Source organism: Zootermopsis nevadensis, unplaced genomic scaffold (assembly GCF_977971745.1).
Source record: "Zootermopsis nevadensis isolate Lab colony 2312 unplaced genomic scaffold, Znev_1.0 Znev_ptg000027l, whole genome shotgun sequence".
NCBI lineage: Eukaryota > Metazoa > Arthropoda > Insecta > Blattodea > Termopsidae > Zootermopsis > Zootermopsis nevadensis.
This window is the reverse complement of record NW_028259159.1, coordinates 6984787-7009093: the sequence shown is the minus strand read 5'-3', so window position 1 is coordinate 7009093 and position 24307 is coordinate 6984787. Positions and strand designations below refer to the sequence as shown.

Here is a 24307-nt window from a genome sequence, read left to right as displayed (position 1 = left end):
ATCGAAACATTTTGCTACTAATACTCGTCACAAGGTTTTTGGGTTTGACTCCGCTATCTGCCTATTCCGTAGGAGATTTCAAAATAATGCATTATGCATCATGACCTTTCCAAAAGATTTAAAACAGACAGAAAAGTGTCTCTATGACAATAAATCCGGTATTACGTAAATCCAGTTGGCCTTTGTGTGGCGCTCTCTGACCTTATGATTCGGACCTCGCGGACCGCGCACGCGGATAAAATGTTAGGTTAGGTTTACCTCTTCTGTTGCTGGTACTCGTTGAATCCCGAGTACTTGTGGAGTTCTGCCTTAGTAAGACCCTTGTCCAAGCCGACCAACTTGACGAACTCGGATCGATCTTCGTCCCAGATGTAGCACAGTTTCTTGATCCACACGGCTCTACATTCCTGGATGTCTATCCGACAAACGGAATATAACAAGTAGTTGGTTCCTAGTTATTTAAGAACTGGATCAACCCCGCAGTTTATTCAGTGACGAATGAGACGGGTAGTTCAGCGGTTTCCAAAAACGATCTTAACCACTGTCAAAGCCACAGTCAAAAGACCATAGTAAAAACATCGTCCTCGTAGAGAAAAGAGGAATTAGGAAAAGGTGTCATTGTGTTCGGGAGTGCTCGGTTCGAATCCCACCGACAATGTTCGTGATTTTCTTCAGCGCACGCAGGAAAATATCGGGACACTGTACTGAAGCACCCCCGTCCCCCGAATCACCAGTTACAATCATCGTGCAATGTCTCATTCGACGAAACCTTAGCGGTTGATTCAGCGTTTCTAAACAATCGAATGAACAAAGAATGAAGCTAGGTGCGCCCGTTCTTGTGGAATGACAGAGGATAAAGAGGGACGGATCTGTTCTGGATTGCTACGCCGTGTAGTCTGGAAGAAATCATCGGTCTCACGAATGGAGATGGGTTGATTTATACCAAACTTCGCAGCGCAACTTTCCAGAAATGTATTTTTCATAATCTCGGCCGTCTTCGCCGTGACTGACCTTTGGTGGAGCCGTTGTTTAGCTGAGCGCGAACTCCGTCATTGACGTCGGACAGACTCGAGGGCGTCTCAGCCGCCCCGACTGTGCTCAATCTGAAAAAAAATAAAATTAAAGATTTGAGCGAAACACACACGGTCCGAGTTTTCGCCCGTCCTTCGGGGCACGGAATGTCTGTGGGCTCCGTACGTCGCATTTAAATATTGGTGAGAGTGTCTTACGACAACTCCTGTCGAAATAACTACCAGTAGGCAAGTCGTTCTTCTTGACGGATGCATTTACTTGGAGGCCCATTAAGAATTCAAGAACTTAAAATCAGTTTCAGTCGTGCGTTATATAGGATGATGTTTCGCAAAAATTTTGTTTATGTACTTTTAAATTTAAAATTCTCCGAGATGATTTTATGACCGTCTGTCTCAGCGTAAATACTGGGTGTCCTGACTGATGATATCTTCATACAGAAATTAACGCTCGAGACATATTCACCGTCATTTTTAAAGTACGTCGTAGGACTCCCTCCAGAATCTGATCACGTGGTCCCTAAACATTGTACATACATATTACACGAATACATTAATCGCCCTGATGATGGAGACAGCAAGCACCTCTGAAACGTTGGTGGAAATCTACCAGACTACACGGCGCAACAACCCAGAAGACAGAAATCTTCAGACTCACCGCCGTGAAAACCTCAAATCCCACATATACTACACGTTTTACCAGATTGGAATTTCGCGTCTCAGTCTGTAAAGAGGTTTCGCTGTTTGATGGATCGGACGACTTAGCACGGTCCTTCCCAAACCTGGGTAAATTACCCCCCAAAAAATGGGTAAAAGTGGTTTTTCTTTGGGTAACGACGCACTCATTTCTGTGTGACTTGACTGAAATCCCCGATAGTGTTAATGGCTTTACAGCGCAAATGATGGAGCTTAGGTCAAGGAGTCAGTGCAAAATGTTATTTGAATGAAAAAAAGGGCCATTTGGAGTCTTTCACGACGAATATCCTGTGGTAGATGGGGAGGCCGTGATGCAAATATTACAGTTTCCGAGCATCTACATGTGTGAAGTAGGATTTTCCACTCTCGCCTTCAAAACAGCACGAAACGAAAATATTTGCTGAATCCCGAATACGATGCGAGTTGTCCTCTGTCTCCAATTGCTCCCAATTTTGCGGAACTATTAAATAAGACGGAGCAGTGGCGTTGCTCTCATTAGCCGGGACCTGGGTGATGATATATTCATGGTGAATAATTACGAAATTTTTTGTGGCTGCTAAAATGTTTAGAGACGTTTAAAATAAAGACATTTCATCAAACATATTGTTTGATTCCTATTTTTTTTACCGATCTCTCTCCACTTGTCATGTTTTCTGTGCAGTTAGTGTTTTATCTACGTTGGGTAAAAAGGACTTTCTGAAAAGCGGTTTTGGGTAATGAAGGAAAAGGTTTGAGAAGCAGTGACTTAGAACAACAACAACCCGCTTAAGTGACGGAATTCACGTAATAAATGTCTGCAGGCAACAACAGACCGAGCGTGCTAAAACTGATGCGCTATGAGTACATTTCCTAACTTTTTCTCTTCCGTAGTATTTCCAAGTAGACACTGACGCGTCTATTGCAAAGTTCACCGGCGATTATAACCTTGGGTTAAACGCGGCCGGAGCGTGAACATGAACACTTAAGACTGTGCAGTATCGAAGAAAAGAATACGTGGAGCAGTGCGTTAAGGCCGTCTATCGTTGCTCTCAGCTGACACGTGAATGTGTACTTAAAAAACTGGCACTTCTTGGTTTTAAAGGAACTCACCTCACGGTGTGTGTTGAAATTGTCTTCACCTCCTTTACGAAATACGTCTTGAATCTCCCCATATAATTGTCCTGTGAAACAAAATTATCGAGGGTTATCGTTTCGGAAAGCGAAGTTTACAAAAACTGTCACGGCTTTCTTGATACCTCGATATGGATCCAAGGCCCCCCTGAAAGTTTCCTTTAAATGTCACAAAGCTGTCGTCATTTACACATGGATGACATCAAATAAATGCAAAAAAATTGTAATTATAACAAACAAAAAATTAATATATAATTTGTGACCAATGAATAAAATTATTGATCCGTTGGACGGAATAATATTTCATGAATTGTACGTAATTGATACAAAGACATTACTTTATAACATTTCCAAACTAAAATAAAATAAAAAAAGGTCAGAACGAATTACGTCACGCGTTTTCAAGGTCATTACGCTGACATTACCTCGAGAAAGGATAAACGTGACTAATGTTAATTATGTATAATGAGCCCTAATTAGCAAGTCTACTGAAACACTACATAAAACGCAATTGAACAGGTGTTAAAACATGTACTCTCATTTGTGTCTGACTCAAAAAGACAACCCACTTTCACGATTTTATACACGCGTTAAATGAACTGAAAATTTCTATATATTTTTTTTGTCTTAAACTTTTATGTGTATTTGGCGATCTGTGCTCTATTAAAAACACGAGTTTTCCACCTTCTAAGTTTCTGGAACGAAGCTCATCCAAAACTTTCAAAACTGCTGTTCGTATCTTGGAGAAAACACATATCTATTGTAATGAATATTCGGTTAATAAATACTGAAAAAACAACTCTTTATTTTGGAAACCACAAAAAATACATGGCCCACAAACGAACATTTGTGACCCTGCTTTAATTTTCAAAAATAGTTCGTGAAATGCACTAAAACGAGCAACTTACCACCACAAGCAGTTTAGTAGCGACATCGAGGGTGCAGGGGGTGTGAGTGGCGTACAGTAGCCACTGGGGGTACCAGTGAAACACAAGGCGAAGCACCCCTAGCGTCAGAATCACACCCGACCACGTGGCAACTGACCGGAAACGACTCCACGTGTACCCGTACACTTCCTGTAACAAAGTACATGCGGTTTTGGGCATTTAGAGTATGTCTCTCGGATGTGATTTGTACCAGAAGAAAAGTAATTCGGTGTTCAACATCTAAACCTTTACCCCGAATATTACAAATGATATCGCCTTTACATTTGATAATGACTTGTAAGTATCCTGTTTAAACTGGTAAATCTGCTTTGTTATTAAATCACAAAGTGGAATTTCTGAACTAGGCGCAAGTAGTTTGCTAAAATGGTAAAGTTGCGTCTTATTGTGATATAATAAGTAATATTAAATCTTGTCCGTCTAATCACAATAAATTCTTATTAAATATTAAAATATTACAATAATTAACATTTAAAATATTTTAAAATATCAAATGATGTTCTTTATCGAAATATTCGATTTACATTAGACCATCATTTTTCATGTTTCACGACATGTTTCAGTTCCTAAAAGAACCATCCTCAGGTGAAACATGTCGTGAAACATGAAAAATGATGGTCTAATGTAAATCGAATATTTCGATAAAGAACATCATTTGATAATTTTAAATGTTTTAAATATTTTAAATGTTGAAATGTTAATTATTGTAATATTTTAATATTTAATAAGAATTTATTGTGATTAGACGGACAAGATTTAATATTACTTAAGTAGTTTGCTGTTTCTGGCTGTAGTCGCGCATAAAAAACAGACTGCCAAATCAGTACGCAACAGTAATTTTCTTAAGTCGGAAGCAAATATAATCAGGCGTAAGGCATGAATTAAAAGTAGCAATGCGCATTCAGTTTCTTATCAGCCAGAATATTTGGTCCACGTTGTAGCGGCATGTAGGTATAAATTCCACCTGAACAAGATATTTTAGTGCTGTAAAGTTTCTGAGCTATCGCGAAATACTATCAGTGGCTGTGGGAGGTTTTACAGACTGTCGGTATGACTCCTTGGATGAATGATCAGCCCGTCGCAAGGCCTCTGTGCGTACACAGAAATGGGGTTAAGAACAGATTGAGTGTAGCAACTCTTGATAATCCTCACCATTTGATCTTCTTCGCCACAGTTGATATAAGTGGCGCACGCAGGGTCAGCGGACAAGTCATTTTGTTTAGTCTCCTTAGCTGAAAAGAAAAGAAAATGTCAAAATGACAATACCAAGGCAACTTTTCGTGGGTATTCCCAGTCCCTCCGGGCAAACGTTCCACATTCTTCCAATTCGGAATTCATAATCTCCCTGGGTTCTTTCCGATGCTGCATTGTCTGGGGTGCGCCGCCATCCCCTATCAGGGCGACGGATCGAGGAGGGATTATCTGAGCAACTGACAGCGTCGTTCTATACGCCACGAAGGAGGAGTGTTGGCGCAACGTAATTCATTCTGCACGCTCTCCTTATTTGTCTTCAGAATTCTTTTTTTCTTCTCATGACCTCGTTATAGTAAGGTTGGTCGTGCCTCACGCTGCCTCAATGCATACGCGGCCTATGGGACACTGCATGAAATTGGCATTTCGATTTTTTACAAAAAAAATTTCTGAGGTGTGCCGAATTCAAGTCTGGGGCTAGATCCCGCCTGTACTGATTAAATTAGTTACGTTTTCGTTTAACTTCCTTGAGATAAATCGTAAAATAATGCCTTAAGGTAGGCCACGACCGCTTCCTTTCACATGAGTCCGAACTTAAAATTCTGCCTCGGCGACACTGCAGTGTGTAATGAGACTGAAATTAAATAAAAGCGTTTTTTTTACCAGTTTCCCCTTAAAGCAGTCCCAGAGGACACCGGAAATACTTATTACAGCGTTCACATAAACTTTTGAAAGGCCTTTCAAACTCGGATGCTGTGATGGTCACGTTATTCTAAATGTCATCGGACCGTATCGAATCGGCGACCTTTGAATCTGAAATTCAGACCTGGGGAAACAGACGAGAGTCTGTTTTCCCAGGTCGACTAATTCGGGGTTTTCGGTCATCCACATCTTCTCTGCCCACTTGAAAACGGCTAGACAATAGAAATGTTTGTACTCGGGGGGGACAGAGTCTCATCCCGCATAAGCTGTTCATTCGTGTGTTTCAGTGGGGCTCTTCCCCCAGCTTTGTGCACGGAATTTGATGTTTGGCACGTTGTCGCATTGTAAACAAAGCTAGCCGTTTCTCGAAACAACGCATTCCCAACTGGTTACAGTTGGCGGCAGTGTCAAGGCCACACAATTCACAGCGCCTCCAGCGGACAACATTCGTACTGCATATTTTTATTTTATTTTCAGTCTCCTGGGTTTTTGTTCTACTACTGTGTATGTAAAAATCTAGTTACAAGACAAAGGTATTACGACGAACAAACCAATATTTTACACTGATTTATTAACGTGTAAAATAAAAATGAGTTTTTAAGTGGCTGTTGTTCGAAGCCACGTCACTCGAAGTTTTGTCTTCTTCAAAAACGCCTAAACACTGCAGACAAAAAGAAACTTTTCTGTTCTTATTCCATTGTTAATGGGACTCGCTCACAGCATATAATCAAATGGTCGTTACTATTTCTGTCTGTTTGGTAAACAAGTGATAACTCGCACTCTTCGCTCTGTGACAGTCATATGTTTCGTCACAGCTGATTAGCTCGTGCTATCTCGAACACGTGTAGTGCTTAAAAAATAAAAAAAATAAAAAAAAATAAAAAAAATAAAAAAAAGACTGATACAATACGCGACGTTACGTACGAACCGACTTGAAAATGTGTACATTTGTTGTAATGTCAACAGGAGTAATGCTAGATGGTAATACTAGATTTTCACTTGCACGTGCTAATGATTGTCAGTATTTGGCAGTAACGAGACGATAATCAGTTTTACCGCAGATTCGTAGTTTCGTCCTTTGGTCGCCTATAAATATGTGGAGTAATTTTAACTCCTTCTGGATTCAAATCCCAGAGAAGCAACCAAATTCCTTTGCACACAGGACATGTTGCCTGACGGGTTAACCTCTCATCAGTAACAACAGACCCCAGTTTGAATATTCGAGGCTCCCGTCAGCGTAAGAAAATTCCTGATTTAGTCATAAGTCTCTGTTTACCATTTCCAGTAATGCGTTTGGTACGCAGGAATGCTGTTACCTAGGAAGGGACGATGTCTTGGGCCCGCCTTTAGTAAGCTTTTTTTGGTTGGTTGGCAGAACTGCGAGACAGCTGGCGTGATATTTGTACCAATTCCTGTACAGGTGCATACTTCTGTGGTGTGGTAAAACATGACGGTAATTCCGACGACGGTAAAACCGGCTCTCACACTGTGCGATAGGGCGACAGGCATGATGGCTGTCTTCTGGAAAGTTGCTACGTGTGTCCTGGTAGAAACTGATTGAAGTTTCAAACGAAACTGTTTACATACGTATTCAGAGAGGCTAGTTTATCTAAAAAGTATTTAAAGAATCCATTACCTACCGCAAAGACAACACAAGACTTCACGATTACAAAGATAAACTCTTTTGTCTCTGATTCAAGAATCTGCAGAGTTAGTGAATGTTACGGAAGGTGGTAAATATAGTTACCATATTGTTTTAAGTGGTCAAACGAGTATAAAAGAGGGCCAGGAGAAAATGTTACGACGTTGATCGAAAGCTGTTTAGCGAGAATAAAACGAAACAAGAAACTCTGTAAAATGTTGATGCGTGCGTGGAAGTGTTTGGTTCAGGCCTGGCAGTTCATTTCCTCCCAGTGAGCTGCCACTGACAGGTACAATTTAATGAACGCAGATTCAGACGGCCGATGTGCGCAACAGAGCGTGGACATCATCAACGTTTACTCTCCCATTCAATGCTCCACGCTTGGAGCAGCGTAGCGCCATTTTGGACTGCCCCGGTGGCTACTATCTGGTATCGAACCCTGAAACTCTGGTGGAAAACATAACTACTTCGTTCGTAAGTCACTCAACGACTCTGTTTATAGAAACAAAACACAAACAAATTTTATTTAGAATTAAATTGGTTGAGAGGATGATTAAATACAGGGCGTTTGAAAATAACGACGAAGAAAGTAAAGGGTGTTCAAAAAGTGTGTAACGAAACGTAAAAAAAAAAGACGTTGACCGTGATTCCAACGTCGTGTAAACTTTAAGGTGGATGCCAAAGTTTCAGGGGAACGTACTGCCTCCATCTTCAACTTCAGAGCTGTCATTATTGTTGCGATGAGGTTAGACCATGCCTTTGGAAACTTTGAAGGGAATAGACCACTCGGAACACCTACTCGTAGATGGGAGAATAATTTTAGTATAGGTCTTAGGGAAATAAGATTGGAAGTTGCGGAGTGGATTTGGCTGGCTTAGGGTAGGGATGATGGCGAAATCTTCGCTTAGGACCTGGTATGAACTGTCTCAATTTCCGTATTTATTATAAAAGAATGAATAAGTGGAGTCCCATAAACCACGAAAATGCCTCCTCTGTGTTTCGGAAAAACCAGTCACTCTTCTGACGACCAGTTTCCTGGCTCAGAACTCAGCTCAGTTCGGTATTTTCGAAACTGTGAAAGCGTCTGTGGTCTGTTAGAGCGCTGAGTAGCTGCAGTTTACGCGGGTTAAACTTGCCATTTTATTATTTTTCAAAATGTAATCGACGCCAAACTCCCGAGAATGCGGTGTAAAGCTTTCTGTAAGATTTTAATGGCAAATTAAATCTCGATCGTCTTGTATTGAAGTTATCAAAGCCTACAAATGTGGTTTAGTAGAGACGCATTTTAAATGGAACACCCTGTGTTATTCAGGGCTTTGTCTCTTTGAAATGTTCCATGAATATGCATGTACTATTTACACCGAATGTTACAGAAGACGTTCTTCATTTATAAATATTAATGACTTCTGGTAAACAATGAACGAAAAATTCGTTTTCTTAGTTCTGCGACAATTAAAACGTTTCGAAGCCGTTAACAACAAACTGTCTGTTATCCAACAACAAGTTCATCTGTTTCTGGTAATTACGCGCTCTTACGTATGGACAGGGTTTTATATGCCATGAAGTGCGTGGAATGAAGTCAATATCTGCGGGTTTGAAGACCGGGGTTCGATTTTCGACGGGGATAAGAATTTGTTCTGATCATCTGGGGCCAAACGCAGGAGCAAATCGGCCGAAGCGTAAAGCTGATTATTCACAGGAATGCAATCAAGATTCAAGAACTAAAAATCTGGTCTCACTTGAAGCAACCTGCTGAATTAGAGGATTTCTGTAACCAGGCAACCGAATGATGACGTCAGATGGCTTTATGTCTGATGCCCGCTAGCAACGCCCGGACCGCAGATCGCAGTGTCAGCGAACGAGTTAACTTGGCAGAGAAATAAACCGGATCTTGAATAAACACAATCCAAACTTTCAACCCAATTGCGGCCCTCGACCTCCGGTTGGTTCAAGGACCTAATTTATTCTGACGCAGGCAGGTTCTCTCAACGGGTTGGCGCTCCGACGGGCGAGCACGAGTCGGTGACTGGGACCTCCAAACTGGTTTGACTGCTGCCGCCGTAATCTTCTTAAGCCGAAACTTATCTCATATTTAAGAATTCGGACCGTACCGCAAAGAAAACACAACACCTCACCGTTAGAAAGATCAAATGGTTGTCGCCGTTTAAGTAAGTAACCGCTGTTTATTGTGACAGTCACAGGAAAAACTTAAATAAAAAATGGCAGAGTTACTGGTTGTTAAAGCAGGTGGTACACATAGTTACCACTGGGCTTCAAAGGGTTAAATACCATCTCCCATTGAGTGGTTCCCACTTCAGCTACAGCCTCTGGTGGATGACCTGTGTAGTCACGCAATGCACAAGGAACATGCAGGACACGAAGTGGCCGCGTGGATGCTTTCAGAAAGCCGCCTCATTAGTCTCTTTGTTGGAGGACAAAGAGATGACGCATCAGCGCCATGTTTGTGACACACGAACGAGTAAACAGGATGGTCTGGAGCACAATTGTGCCCCAGACGTCATAAGTGACCACAGCGTTTAAACGTATGGTAAATTCTTTTGTATTTCCGTTTCGCGGCAAATCTTCACAGAGGGGGCCATGAAAAGGTAGCAGGAGTCCACTGACTAGCAGTTGGATGCTGAGGCATTTGTATCTCTGCTTACGAGACACACTCAGCTGGTTAACGCTGTTTAAGGAAACAAGCCGCTGTTTACAGTGAGAATCATACCTAGAGCAGCACTGAATGGCCACTGGAAGATGGCTTATCTCTGAAACGTCGCTGAATAAATTCGGAGCAGCTCCTACGAACAACGAACCTTCAAAGCGGAAATGTGGGACAAACTGAAGAGCGCGTTGCCAGCGCCCGCCTCCACCACTTCTTATTAAAAACCGGAGGCAGCTTTCCCTTGGCACAAAGAACTCCCAAGGCAGCCCGTATCGGCGGTGGCCACGTCTCCAGTTATAAAACCGCTTTCTTGCCGCTAATATACGTCGTTCTTTGTCGCAATTCGTGAGAATTTAAAGGCGTCTCCGAGGACACCTCAGCCATTCTTTAATTACGAAACCGTAAACAGCCACATGTAGGAATTTGCCCTTCGTTGAATGTCAAATCGGCACGAAAGAACATTTTAAAATGGCACACAATTTTTTTTCTACCTTTAGCCTCATAATGTTTCGGTACAAACGCCCGCCAGATTACACGATCCCGAGCCACTTTCATCCACTCCTATCTCAACAATCTCCCTAGCATCTTTCTTACTTGAAGTCGTGGCCGAGTGAGGTTCCCAATTCATAGCTCGGATACCGGCTGTCCTGACTTGAAGTTTTCGTGATTTTCCTCGGTTCCTCCTTGCAAATGCCGGGACTGTATGTAAAGTCGCGCCCCCATCACTGGCTTCCTCGTCTGTTTATTTTTTCCATTAATTGTTAATTAATCATCACTCGACGGTATACAGACAGCTACAGAGTGCGTCGTTGAATAAATCAGAGGCAAAATGCATATCCATGACAGACTCACGTATTTCTTTCTATCTCTTTCAATTGGACGCCTTCAAAGAATTCCGTACGGTTTCCTCTTTCTACATGCACAGTCTTACGCGAAGCGAGTTCCTTACCTAGACGACGCCGGCTCCCGTCTACGTCGCACTGCAAATTTAGTCATGAAAAAGCCTTGACTGGGGGCAACGCATCAACTCGCAGGTCACGCTCAGTCATACGAATTACGACGACGCGGTGACTGAGAAGGTGCAGCAGAAACATCGTGGCCTATTTTAATGTATTATTCGGGGGATCAGCCTTGATGGACAGATCCGTAATAAGGGAGATTCCACTGATATTAATTCAACAGATAAAAAAAGCTCAATGTAAATCACATCGAACTTCTCAAAAGTAGTTCGTCGTAGTGAAACAACATTAAGTGTGTGAGTTTTAAGGTCCTAAGAATTTTACTTGAAACATTTTTCAGTGCGGTGAACGCGCGACGAAATACGAGGAAAAAATATTCTTCTCTCTCTGAGCAGCGACGTAGCAAGAATGCTAATTCGATTTCGCAAAAGCGGATTTATGGTAGCAATGAAACAAACATGGGATTGTGTGTGGGGCGGGGAGGGGATATACTTGTTATCTTAGTTGCAAGAACTGTTTTAAAACTGGAAATGTCCTTTACGCTTTCAAGGATAAATCAATTATTTGCCTGTTTCGGTGATAAAATAATTATATATCTAATTCTTCGCATTATTTATATTAAGGACTTTAATCTTCTCTCCTTGTTGTTTAAAGCATAACGCAGTTTCTTGTAGGCCCACCGGTCGGCCTGTGAAGGCTGATTCCAAACCGGTGTTACTTGTTTCAGCCTCTCGTAGCCCCGGGGCGCCTTGATCTCTGACCAACACAACAAACTCTTTTGCGTTACATATGACTCCCGTATCCGCTCTCTGTCGGGTTCGTTCGTTTAATGATTATTTCCCAACTCTACAGGTTACACATCGTAAAACTGATACAAAGACTGAGAAGAAAGTGGTCGGGACTTATTTAAAGACACGATCCCAGAATTCAGCTGGAGTAACTGAGGAAAACTGTAGAACGCCTCGATTATACCAAGTATGTTTCTTCGAGAATACGAAGCAAAAATTTTGTAGTGGGTATCACATTTTTATAATTTTTTTTTACACAGACTGATCCATGCATCGATGTAATACGTAATAATTATAAATTATCTCGAATGTTCTAACAGCCGGATTTTGTTAACACGCGAATGGGCATGTTTTCTTGTCTTACAGAGGGAGAAACTCTCATGTACTCCAGCAATGATCAGTGTGACAATTTTTTTTAATATTATTTCTATTGATATTATCATCATTACCTAAATTATGTGAGTGGATGTGAACTGGACTGGTTAGACATGAACTGTTTAGAACACTGAAATGAATCTTCAGGAAATTTATAGACCAAATGAGCGACTGTCAGGTTGTCAAGAAACAGAGCTCCGCGCAATTAAGGTTAGTTCGAATTATAGGACAGGTTTTTTTTTTTAACAAATGCAGAAAATCGTCAGAAGAAATCCCACGGAGTGGACAAAAGATATTAAATCTTGAAGGCCATGTCTGAGCCGGCCACAATTACGACAAGAGACCTCGGGTCACCCAAGGAGAAGCCTCTCGGTTATAATCGCCATTCCCTATTATAGCCGAAGTCACATCAGTTACGCGGAAACGGAAGGCGACATCAGTTGAGGGCTGGCGCAGAATTGGTTGAATGAAATCCACGAATCGCCCGCTTCGACAATAAATAACTTATCACCTTGTTTATGTATGCGTTTCCTAAGATTCTCAGTCGAAACAGCGATTATTTCCTTAATCAGCGTTAACCAGTTGATCCACGTAATGGTGGAGGGCTGTGTTTTCTTCGCGGTACGGACTGAATGTGTAAATATCATGTACGTGGCGCGTGTCTCATTATAAACAGGGATTATTTCCTTAATCAGCGTTAACCAGTTGATCCACGTAATGGTGGAGGGCTGTGTTTTCTTCGCGGTACGGACTGAATGTGTAAATATCATGTACGTGGCGCGTGTCTCATTATAAACAGGGATTATTTCCTTAATCAGCGTTAACCAGTCGATATTTTTAATGGTGAAGAGTTGTGTTTTCTTAGCGGTACGGACTGGATTCTTAAATAGGATTTACACGAGCTATAGTTTCAATGCGTTAAGTACTTTCGCGATTGTGATGGATGACCTGTGTACCAGTTAACTTAATCCACTGTGCAAACAAGTCCCAATAGATTTCTACCTGCTATAAGAGACTAATCATCATAAATGGAGGTTTCATCGTATATGCGTCCTTATTGACAGACACCAGCCAATTAGTACCTCAGTCATTGGAAACAAGGACTGTGACAAAGATATGTAGAAAGCGTCCGCTGTGGACAGGTAAATAACCTCTGAAACATAAACAGTTGAAGCTTCTGTTAAGTGAAAATGTCTCGTCGCAGATTTGCGAAAGGAATATTTGGGGGGCGGGGGGAGCCAGACGTTTCGAACCAATCGGTCAGCGACTTTACAAAACGACAAAGTACGAATATAACACAAAAGACATTACATTTATATCTGTAGACTAGACTATCTTAGATAAGAGTTTTTATAAACAGTATGTCATTGATTTTTATTCTTCATTTCGTGAAGATAATCGCGCGAAACTGATATGCGTAGTGTCACTCTAAAGATTTTTATTCCATTTTCCACGTCACAGTTGTGACTCATTTTAATTATTAGCTCACTACGAAATATTTTATAAAAAAAAATTTGCAACTACTGAGACCGACGTCTGTGCGAGGTCTCAGTGATTTCTAACACATAAAATCTCACGCATATGCTTCATACATGACCGCCATTTTATAATTTAACCTTCTACCACAAAAGGATAAAAACATTAAGAGAAGTTGCTTGTTATTGGAAGATCGTTGATCACGTGAAGTCTTAGGGTCTGCGTCAGAAGATTTAATACCGTTTCCATGGCTACCACATCATGCAGGATTAAGACGCACGAAAATGGCATGACCACTTTGTTTAGACGATACTAGGGAAGAACATAATGCAGCCTAATGGTACCAACATGGCGAACACGTGAACTGACAATTATTTTTCGATGCAGAAACTGTATCAGCCATCAAACAGAATTAATCCCGAAAAGCTGAGAGTATCTTGGCGTATGTTCATGATCATATTCACAAAAGCTCTCTGGAGGGCAGACATTTTTCTCTTCGGCGTGTACAGACCTGCCCTAGGGCCCATCCAGCGCCCTGAACAAACACCTCTAATTAATACCGAGGTAAAAGAATGCTTGGAGTTAAAGTTCCATTTTCGCGTACGTATTCACAGGTACAGGTGGTCCATCCGCTTAGTTTCCTATTGTAAAAATAACACACGTTTTAAATGTCCTGTTCATTTTATCGAAATTATTAGACGGGGAGTAAAAATTATGAAGACTGTTGGTGTGTAATGTTGTCTGTCCTTCTGTAGCACCTAATTCCATGGGTCTACAAGCATTAAGCGGCTCTTTGTAACCTGCGAAGTTGAAAGCTGACTCGTTCCTGTTTGGCTTCTCACGATTTGTTGACGCTGATATTTAACAAGGCAAGGACACACCTTAAGACGGATGAAACTGGAAAATTCCGCTTATCTTAATCCCGATAAAGAGGTTATATTGTTATCTTGCAGTAAGGGAACATTTCCTCACCTGGGCAGAGGACAATGGCGTAACAGCCGTTCTCGCCGTGAGCCAGATAAATTTCTGTGTTGATCCTAAATACGAAATTCCTAAAATTCGCTCTGTTGCTTCGAAAATTAAACGCTGCTGAGTGACACGGGGAACCCACAACGCGTTCTTATTACCGATTTTTTTTTTTTTTGAAAATCGCACGCGTATTAAAAAATCAGTTCAGATTAATGCAAAATTCACGGCACGGCCTGCACTGGACAGATGAGAAAGGCAAACAGATTTTTCGTTGGGGAGCCCAAAGGAAAGAGATAATTAGGAAGATCTAGACACAGATGGGGAATTGGATCTTAAATATGGCGGGAGGGCGTGGACTCGATTCGTATTTCTCTTGTAGACACAGTAATTGTACTTCAGCTTCCACAAATGGTTAGAAACTATCAGTTTCTCAGCGATATTTCGTAGAGTGACGGCCGATAGGCCTGTATAAGGCTTGAACTTCTAACTTGAAAAATAATCGCACACGTGAGGTAAAACGCGAAATTACGCAAGGAGGTATGACAGTCAGCAAGGCCGATTGACTTTCTTTTCTCCGCTTAGGAAGTTCAGGGCAGTTGCCTGTCCTCGTTTGCCTACACACGAAGCGGAACAGTGGAGTGTCGGCTGGGAACACCGCGAGTTCCACAAAATTCTTGACTCAAAAACTTCTTCATCTGTTATTAGACGAAGTACGAAGGAAAAAATGTAGGATTTCAGGTTCTCACGGCTGTGAGTTTGAAGAAGATTGTCTTCTGGGTTGTAGCGCCGTGATTCTCTGTGGTCGGAGGTCTGGATTGGATTAACCTGGCTCCGTGGTATTTTGTGACAGCAGTGTCTAATCTTTAAAGTATCGTATGGTAAATTCGGAAGGAATTGACAAATTTTCTGGAAACCGTCCGTGTTGGTCCTCTGGAGAGTAACGCCGAGTGTATTCGTGCATAGATATTAAGCCCTGAAGATGTAGGCAGTATTTCTCTCCGAAACTTTGATATCTACCTGCAAGTCCACACGGCATTCCAGCCCATAAGAACAACGTGGTCACCGTATGGAGAAGTTCAAATATCACATTTGCGAAAAGTGCTTTAAAAAGAGAGGAAAAATTATAAAATATGTAAATAAAGAGAGAACTGTAGTGTAACAGTTGAAGGACAACATCTGCCTGTGGATGCTGCGGTTGTAAAAACTGGATGATGAGATAACAGACTTACGTCATTCAATTGTTCGGTCTTCACGGAGGAAGGGGGGGGGGAGGGGTAAAAACCGTCACAACTCGACGAGCGGCTTCCCTCATTACTGAGGAGAAACGGCGGAGTCCTTGGCTCGAGACTTCGCATGGAAATGTGATTTCTTAAAAGAAGCAACGCTGTGACGACTTTGTACGCCTATTTTGTCGTCGTGTGGGGGCGGTGACTAAACACGGGATTACCACGAAGTGTCTGACTGCATTTATGACACGTCAGAACAGGGGTGTCAATCGATCCTCACGTGTGGGCCATTTGGCAAAAAAAATTGTATACACTTGTGAGCTTATCATAAAATCCAAATGTTTCTTTTTCTTTTTAAATGCGCAAAAAAGCCTGACGTGTGTTTGTATTTTTTTTTAAAAAAAAAAGTTCAAAAATTGGGCGAATTCAGATTTTTGTAGTCATCATCGAGCCCTCAGGCCGATTACCCTACTTTGAAGGACCATAAATGATAGGTCGTAGCGTCCAGACAATGTCACCTCTAACAGAACGTTGTTGGAATAACCACAAATGGCAAGCGTTGACATAGGCCGCTTTTGAAGGAAGAGATAAAAATGCGGGTTTCATGAAAATATTGAACATGCAGACTACGTTGAAATTTCTCCGGTAATGTTCATTAGCGTGATTCTGAAGGCAAATTAAGAAGCTTTTGGGTGGTCCTTGCCGCCTCCATTATCAGGGCTCCCTGATGATGGCGGCAGCAAGCACCTCTGAAACATCGATAAACTTGTACCAGACTACACGGCTCAAACAACCCAGAAGACAGCCATCTTCAGGTCGCCGCCGTGAAACCCCAAATCCTACTACTCTTACTCGCTTTACAATGAAGAATGTATGTGATGCTGTCAATTTGAATGCCTCTGAAGGTTTTGAAGCTGAAGTTTGTGCAAATATTGTTTAAAAATCCAGTCCGAACCGCAAATAAAACACAACAGTTCCTAAGATCAACTAGTTGATGTTGTTTAAGGAAATAATCGCTGCTTTCTTTGCGGTACGGACTGTATTTTTTGTTTTTTTAGATATTGTTTCAATGAGCTTCGACTTCGAAGGATTTATTTTTAAGTTTCCAGTTCATCTCTGCTATTCATTTATCCAAGAGAAAATAACCAGTCACTGGTGTAAGAAATTCCGTTTCTACTGTCTGTATTTCTTTCTGGATTTTTTTTATATTTGTTTCGTTACAGCGGAACTGCAAAGTTTAACTTTTTTTTTCCATTTTCTCTTCATTTTACTCCCTTCTAGTGACTTTCCATTTGATTTGCTCGTCTAGATAACTTTTGAAGCTTTCTACCGTACATGCTTTATTCAGATGTAAGTTGTATTTGAAATAGCGGAAATTAAAATTTTTGAAAATTATTCTACTTTTTCCTCATCATCATCATCGTCATCTGAGAACGATCAGATGAAATCCAAAAAATGACTTTCTTTTCTTTTCTCCTGTTGACAATCTCAGTTAGTAAATTTATATATTTTCTTTAATTGAAAAACTCTTTATATGAGTTCATTTTTATTCTCAGCATCTTTTAGGGTAGACTACGAATGTGATTTCAGTATTTGAATATTCAACATTAAATATATGTGGCGTTGTCAGCGTTTTACAAACCTTGCATGAATTAAATTAATCAGATAACTACCTAGCAGGCTATTACGCCTTTCCAAGACAACACACGCGCCAGTCACTTGTCTAAACAACATAAGAAACTGCACAAAGTTGCCAGGAATCGGGTTGAACAGCCCCGGGCTTGTTCTACGAACTTCCTCGTTGGCATTTCCTAAGAAACAAAGCCAGACAGAAGACTGCAGTTCTAGAAGTAGTATATTATATTTTGCGAAGTGTTCACTGCTAATAAAAATGTTCTAAATAAATTTTAAACATCTTAATTACGTCTCTGATTTAGATTTATGTACGTATTCGAGCTTTTTTTGGGAGCATTTGTGAAGTTCTGTATGAAATTTCCAACATACTCAGGCATGCCAACATGACGCGGAAGTTACTACTATGTCACCAAAATGTCGGTTGAAATGAGCTGAATAAAATTTCGCAGTTTTTCGGAGCTGTATCCTTCTTGCCCAAGACAATTAATTAATTTGTCAAATGCTTCGTAGAAGACGCAAAGAATTTATGCATACACACGGAATATTTGCGGCAGCGGATTGTTGACAGAAAATATATTTTTTAAAAGGGCCTTGAATTTGTACACAAACTGATCAAACAATGCCTGCGATTACGTTTCAAATTCCTGTCTTGTTTGAGAATCCACTGAATGATTCGAATTTGTATCGTTTCAAACTGGATTCAACTGGTTGACGACAGATTTCAATGGCGGATTTCTATAAATAAGGTGAGAATTATCGGGATTAATAATAAAAGACAGAGAATTTCGCGACTGAGTAACTTTGTTGTGAATGTTTAAAAATAAGGTATTACATCACGAAATTAAATAGAGGCCAAGGTTTGAAAATGTTGCGAGTGGTTAGGTGTAACAGAGCAAAACCTCACGACAGCTTACTGATAATTTTTCGTGGAAGGAGTTTGCCTGCCATGTTTTTTATCACAAAGAAGACGACTTCAGAACACTATGACGGAGTGTGCTTGGACATACTTAGGAAAAGTACGTAAAACTCAATCAGAAATTTACAGAAGTGCACTCGAGGTTTGAAAAGAGTACCTCCGTAATATAATTAGATTGCTACCGCTACAATAACCTGGCCGGTAAAAGGACCAATAACGTGATGGCATGTACTGTTCCCGCTGTCAGATTTTAGCCTATTATAAGCATCATTGATTAGCCTGGCAAAGTGGTTAATCGATCCGGATGATAACATAAAAAAACAAGGGAGATTGAACTCCCCATTTACCTCCGAAAAGTGTAAAATGTAAGAATGAATGGAGTTTTAACACCACTTTGTCACACGCCTGTAAGATGTGATGGTTATTCTCTCTTGGCGAGCGCAAAGTAAGTACCTTTCATGGCTGCGGAAGGGTTCCTGTCCTCGATTCTTCTGATTCTTTGGCACTGAAGCTCGTTTCGCCATTGACACTTCCTAAATACTGATGCACCGAACCACAACACCGCGGCCGAAGAGTTGTTACATCACGCCGAAGGACTTGCCAGGCTGTCGAAACCTACCGCAACTGCTAGGACCTGCAGTCTGCTCGGTCGACCTCTCTCGCCGCCTAGCGCTGATGGCCAGGTACTTTCGCATCGGCTGAGGAGGGGGGGGTAAGCTCGCCGACTAATATTCCCCCCCCCCCCCCTGCACGGGGAAATTTCTACGTACGATGTTTAACGTCACTTTCGTAATTTTCGTATAATGTTGTAATTTCATAAGACACGATTACCATTTGTATCGTCCGTATTTGGTAAAGACCGGCTTCAAGGCTGCGACATTGATGTTTCTTCAAAAGGACGTGTTCAAAATTCGTCATCTTAAAAGAGAGAAAAAAAATATGGCGGCATTACGAAATACTGGAGTGGGATAATATGCGTACGTGAAGGATCGATTTTCAGTAACATTTTTGACTTTCTGTAAAGTACTAAAGTTATGAATCGTCTTTGCAAAGATGAATAATAAATTATTACGCATGTAGCAGGCACTGTTCACGGCATTCAGGTGGAGTGACTGAAGAAAATAATTGCAAAATGAACCAGTACAACAGTTGAACAGCGTTGTTCGAAATCTGATGTGATCCGTGTGTCTTAACAGCAGGCAATTGCGATGTATAATGGCGTGGAGGCAAGAAACCGCGTACTTTAGACGTCGACAGATTCAGTTTGGGCGGCCGTCTGCCCTTTCTCGGTTTGGCAAAGAAGAAAGTAATTTCCAAAGAACCTTCTGGGACTCAAACCGTGGCCAACCAGGTAGACGTATGAGTTGCAACTTTCTCATGATAGGTTGGTGCATGTTAGAAACAAAAAGTGAATACACAATTTTGGTTGGGAATTTTTTAAGGATTGGTTCCCACTCCCGATTGGTTAACGCGATATGGGGGATAATATTAAAACGAATCTTTTGAGGGGGGGGAGGGAAAAGTTGTCGAAATGTGAAATAATTGAGATATAATTTTATGGCTTTTATTATGGCGGCGATGAAGCATGGGGCTTACTCATTTTTGTGAGGCATCAGAAGCGGGTGGCGGGCAGTCGGGGGTGAGAGCCGAAAGGAAGACAACCACAGTGACGTCACGGATGAACTGGAAAATCCAGAAATGTGTAATGCTTCAACACTTTTGCAAAGTGTGCAGCGTGATTTTGTACCGTCTTGTTGCTGGACTCAGCTTCTCGTAAACATTAAGAGCTCTTGGAGTGGTTTAAGTCATGAAAGCTGCTACTCATCTTTCCTAACGATAGATCTACAACCATTTGGTTGGTACACAAAGCAAAAGATTGCACTCAATCTGCTTACTTCTTGTAGGTTTCCAGGTCATAAATATTTATTCTTTATACACGTCATTAAAGACACGGGACAGATGAGATTAGAGTGGAAATATGTAATGAAATCAAAATTAGTCTAATGATGCTCCATTTATGAAACATAACATCCCTTTTGTTGCCTTGGTAACCTGCATTATTTTTTTAAAGAAGGTTTACTGATCATAAATCGCATTGTTTTTTATCTGTAATGTTTGTTCCAGTAATTTTTCCGCTCAAATAAGTATTTTCCGAATTACGAATTACGAATTTCCGAGACGTATGTAAGCCTTCACGTATTTTTGTTGCCCGATTTTAAACAATTTGGAACGCGTCCACCAAAAACTCTCTGGTACAAAAGTTCATTAAAATCTGTTTTGTGTGTGTGTGTGTGTGTGTGTGTGTGTGTGTCTCCAGTTGTTACGGATGGAGAGACAATCGTGACGAAGCTAACGGCTGCTTCTTTTGCTATCTGTTCTTTTTGAAGGGCTTCAGAAAAAACACTTTCTTTCGACATGTTTCCACGACAATGATTAATGCCTGTTGCAGAAAAACCGCCAGGAAGATAGAAGGAGATGCTGTTTCACTGATGTCGAAAAACACGTCTTCTCTATCTCTAAACGAGATATCTCGTGCGCAGCATGTAAAGTTCAAAACGTCGAGTGTCGGCTTAGTAAGCTCTCGTGTTTCAAGTAAGTCGTTGCCCCCCTCAAAGTCTCTAAGAACTTTACCAACGTTGATAGCCCTGATGATGAAGGCGGCAAGCACGTCTGAAACTTCTGTAAACTACCATAGTAAGTGATCCTTCGGATGACAGTGGACACGACTTTAGAAAAACGACGCCCATCGTCGAGACGCGGATAATATTTTAAGATAACTAACGAAAATAGACGAATCCAACCTAACGCGAACGTTTTGTGGACCATATGAAATTTGTGTTTGGTCGCCTAGCAACCAGAGCAGAGACAAGATGTGGTAAAAGAGGATGACGATAAAACACTCTCTCTTGCATCACATTGAGAATTATGAGAAAGAGACTGTACTGATATAATAGCGGATAGTGAAATGAGGCCTGAGAAATTAGCTACGTCTGTGGTTTCCTTACTGAAGCCTTGAGTTTTACGTAGAAAAGAAAAAAACCGTAACAAAGAACGGAAGTCCACTTACACGTGTCAGTCTGCGTATTAGTCACTGTTCATAAACCCCCTGTGACTCGGAATCACAAGGCATTTTCTGTGATCCCCATTGACCAGACGATCAGGGGAAGAAAGCGAATACGGAGGACGGGAATCCCGTAAAATAATAGCCTTGTCATATCCGAGAAATAATTTCTTTTTATCGATGTAATAAAAAAAATTGTTTCGGAAATTCTGATAAGTCGGGTCATCGGAAAACAGCATCTGAGGCCCTAGCGCGGAAATGACTGGGCCCTGGTGTAAGTGGGAAGTGACTACTACGAAGATCTGGAAATTCATAGCTTTTTTCGGGACCCGGAGGCTCGTCATAGTCGTCCTCCATTTGGTTTAAATAAATTAAATGTAAGATATTATTTGATGAGCTGAATATCAGTATCGAAGGAAGATCATGTACCAGGGATTGTGAAAATCTATTACATGTCTGGTTAGCCTACCAGAAATGGACTAACAAAACCGAAACATATCCAACCTAAACTAACCTAGCCTACGCCAACCCAACCAAACCTAAACTAACCAAACTCAATACAACCTAACCCAACCTTAGCCAATACAACGCAACATAATTCTATGTAACTTATTTCAATCAAACATAAACGAATCCGAAATAGCCGACTCGCATAGGATAAAACCCACCGCCATTTTAAGACTTCCACATAACCTTCCAGGACTTCTCCAGCAATTCTCCAGGATTTCTCCAGCACTTCTCCATGGCCCATGAAATTCCACATAAACTATCCAGGGCTTGTCCCACACGACTTTAGAACTTATCCAGAAATTCTCCAGCACTTCTCCAGGATTTCTCCAGTACTTCTCCATGACCAATGAAGTTCCCCATAAACTATCCAGGAGTTGTCCTACACCACACTACAAATTATCCAGATTTTCTCCAGGATTTCTCCAACACTTCTCCATGACCCATGAAATTCCACATAAACTATCCAGGGCTTGTCCCATACGACTTTAGAACTTATCCAGGATTTATCCAGTACTTCTCCATGACCAATGAAGTTCCCCATAAACTATCCAGGAGTTGTCCTACACCACACTACAAATTATCCAGATTTTCTCCAGGATTTCTCCAACACTTCTCCATGACCCATGAAATTCCACATAAACTATCCAGGGCTTGTCCCATACGACTTTAGAACTTATCCAGAAATTCTCCAGGATTTCTCCTGTACTTCTCCATGACCAATGAAATTCCCCATAACCTATCCAGGAGTTGTCCTACACCACACTACAAATTATCCAGATTTTCTCCAGGATTTCTCCAGGATTTCTCCAGTACTTCTCCATGACCCATGAAATTCCACATAAACTATCCAGGGCTTGTCCCACACGACTTTAGAACTTATCCAGAAATTCTCCAGGATTTCTCCTGTACTTCTCCATGACCAATGAAATTCCCCATAACCTATCCAGGAGTTGTCCTACACCACACTACAAATTATCCAGATTTTCTCCAGGAATTCTCCAACACTTCTCCAGGACAATCTAACCCATAGCAAAACAGAACAATCTTATCTAACCTAATCCAATGTAACGCCCTGATGTTGTAGGCAGCAAGGACCTCTGAAACGTCCTTAATCCTCTACCAGACTACAATGTGCAACATCCTAGAAAACATCCACCCATGCTAACTTAACTAACATTACTAAGCGATCCCTACATCACTAACCTATTCTAAGCAACATCACTAACCAAGCATACTCTATCATTGCTTTAGTTAGCGCATTCTTACGCTCAGTTGTTGCAAGTTGTTCTATGTTTTGTCACACGATGGCAGATTCTGAACCCAGTTGTATTGTGTGCCATCTATCAGCCATTCTTGGTATTACTTCCGTCAATGTATTGACTTACATAATGTTGCTTCGGTATATAAGCGTTGTTTTATTAATCCACTTTAAATGGTAACTATTGAGTGTTAAGGACGGGGTCCGAGTTTGTTTTAAGCCGTTATCATTGCATATGGTTAGAGAGAGAAAGAGAGAGATTGCGAAATCTCTGTCTTATCGTCTACCTGAGCGTGGAGCCATTTGCTTTACATACTAGAGGTCGAAACTTTGGCGTTTAAGGCTCCAGTAACTTAACATTTTTATAACTTGAGTTTTGTTATATTTAGGCGTTTTTTACACAACGGGGCAGTGAGTGTGAAGCCTTCAAATGTCAGAGAGCGACGAGCACATTGGCCGTCGGTTACCAAAATATCTTTTGAGAACTTTGACAGATAATCTGGATGAAACGCGATTGAGGTTAGGTTTAATTTTAATAATTCTGAGCATAATTTTACTTAAACCTTCGAAGCCCGAAGATCGTCGAAATAATATTTTACAAAAAAGTTCGTACCGCAAAGAAAACACAAGGCTTCGCCGTTACAAAGGATCAACTGGTTAACGCTGTTTAAGGAAATGATCGCTGTTTACAGTGAGGATCATATTTCGTCTGATTAATATTAAAGAATTCAGTCCGTACCGCGAAGAAAACACAACTCTTCACCATTACGAAGATCAGCTGGTTAACGCTGTTTAAGGAAATGATCGCTATTTACTCCGAAAACCATATAAAGCCTATCCATAAAAGCTGAATACATTTTTTCTGCTTAAGCAGGTAGAAATGATTTTCTGACATCGTCGTTAAAGAAACAATACGTAATATCAGACTAAACGAGGGTAAGGCAGCGCTGAGTAGCAACTGAAGGGAGGGGGTGATATTACCAGATTATTTATTGGCGGAAACTTAAGAGGATTACGTAAGGACGTGGATCAGCAAATTATAAGAAAGCCCGATCTGTTTCCACGGCAGTAATCAATGTAACGTAATGTAATGTGAATCTGCATACCAGAGGCTATTTATCTTAAGCACCAGCAACCCTTTAAAGCAGCTCAGAGA

The 24307-nt window shown here is 41.1% G+C and overlaps 1 protein-coding gene across 1 annotated transcript in view; it reads right to left on the bottom strand.

Moving 5' to 3' along the window:
- The window catches only part of LOC110832351 (polyamine-transporting ATPase 13A3), a 28924-nt gene extending 9921 nt beyond the window's left edge, over window positions 1–19003 (bottom strand). The window contains exons 1-6 of the mRNA XM_022069269.2: window positions 18776–19003; window positions 4931–5010; window positions 3743–3910; window positions 2814–2884; window positions 1012–1103; window positions 259–415 (exon numbers count right to left, since the gene is read on the bottom strand). Of these exons, the coding sequence (XP_021924961.1) occupies window positions 259–415; window positions 1012–1103; window positions 2814–2884; window positions 3743–3910; window positions 4931–5010; window positions 18776–18782 (575 nt within the window). The 5' untranslated portion in view covers window positions 18783–19003. The remainder of the gene's footprint in view (window positions 1–258; window positions 416–1011; window positions 1104–2813; window positions 2885–3742; window positions 3911–4930; window positions 5011–18775) is intronic.
- Between the last annotated feature and the right edge of the window lie 5304 nt (window positions 19004–24307).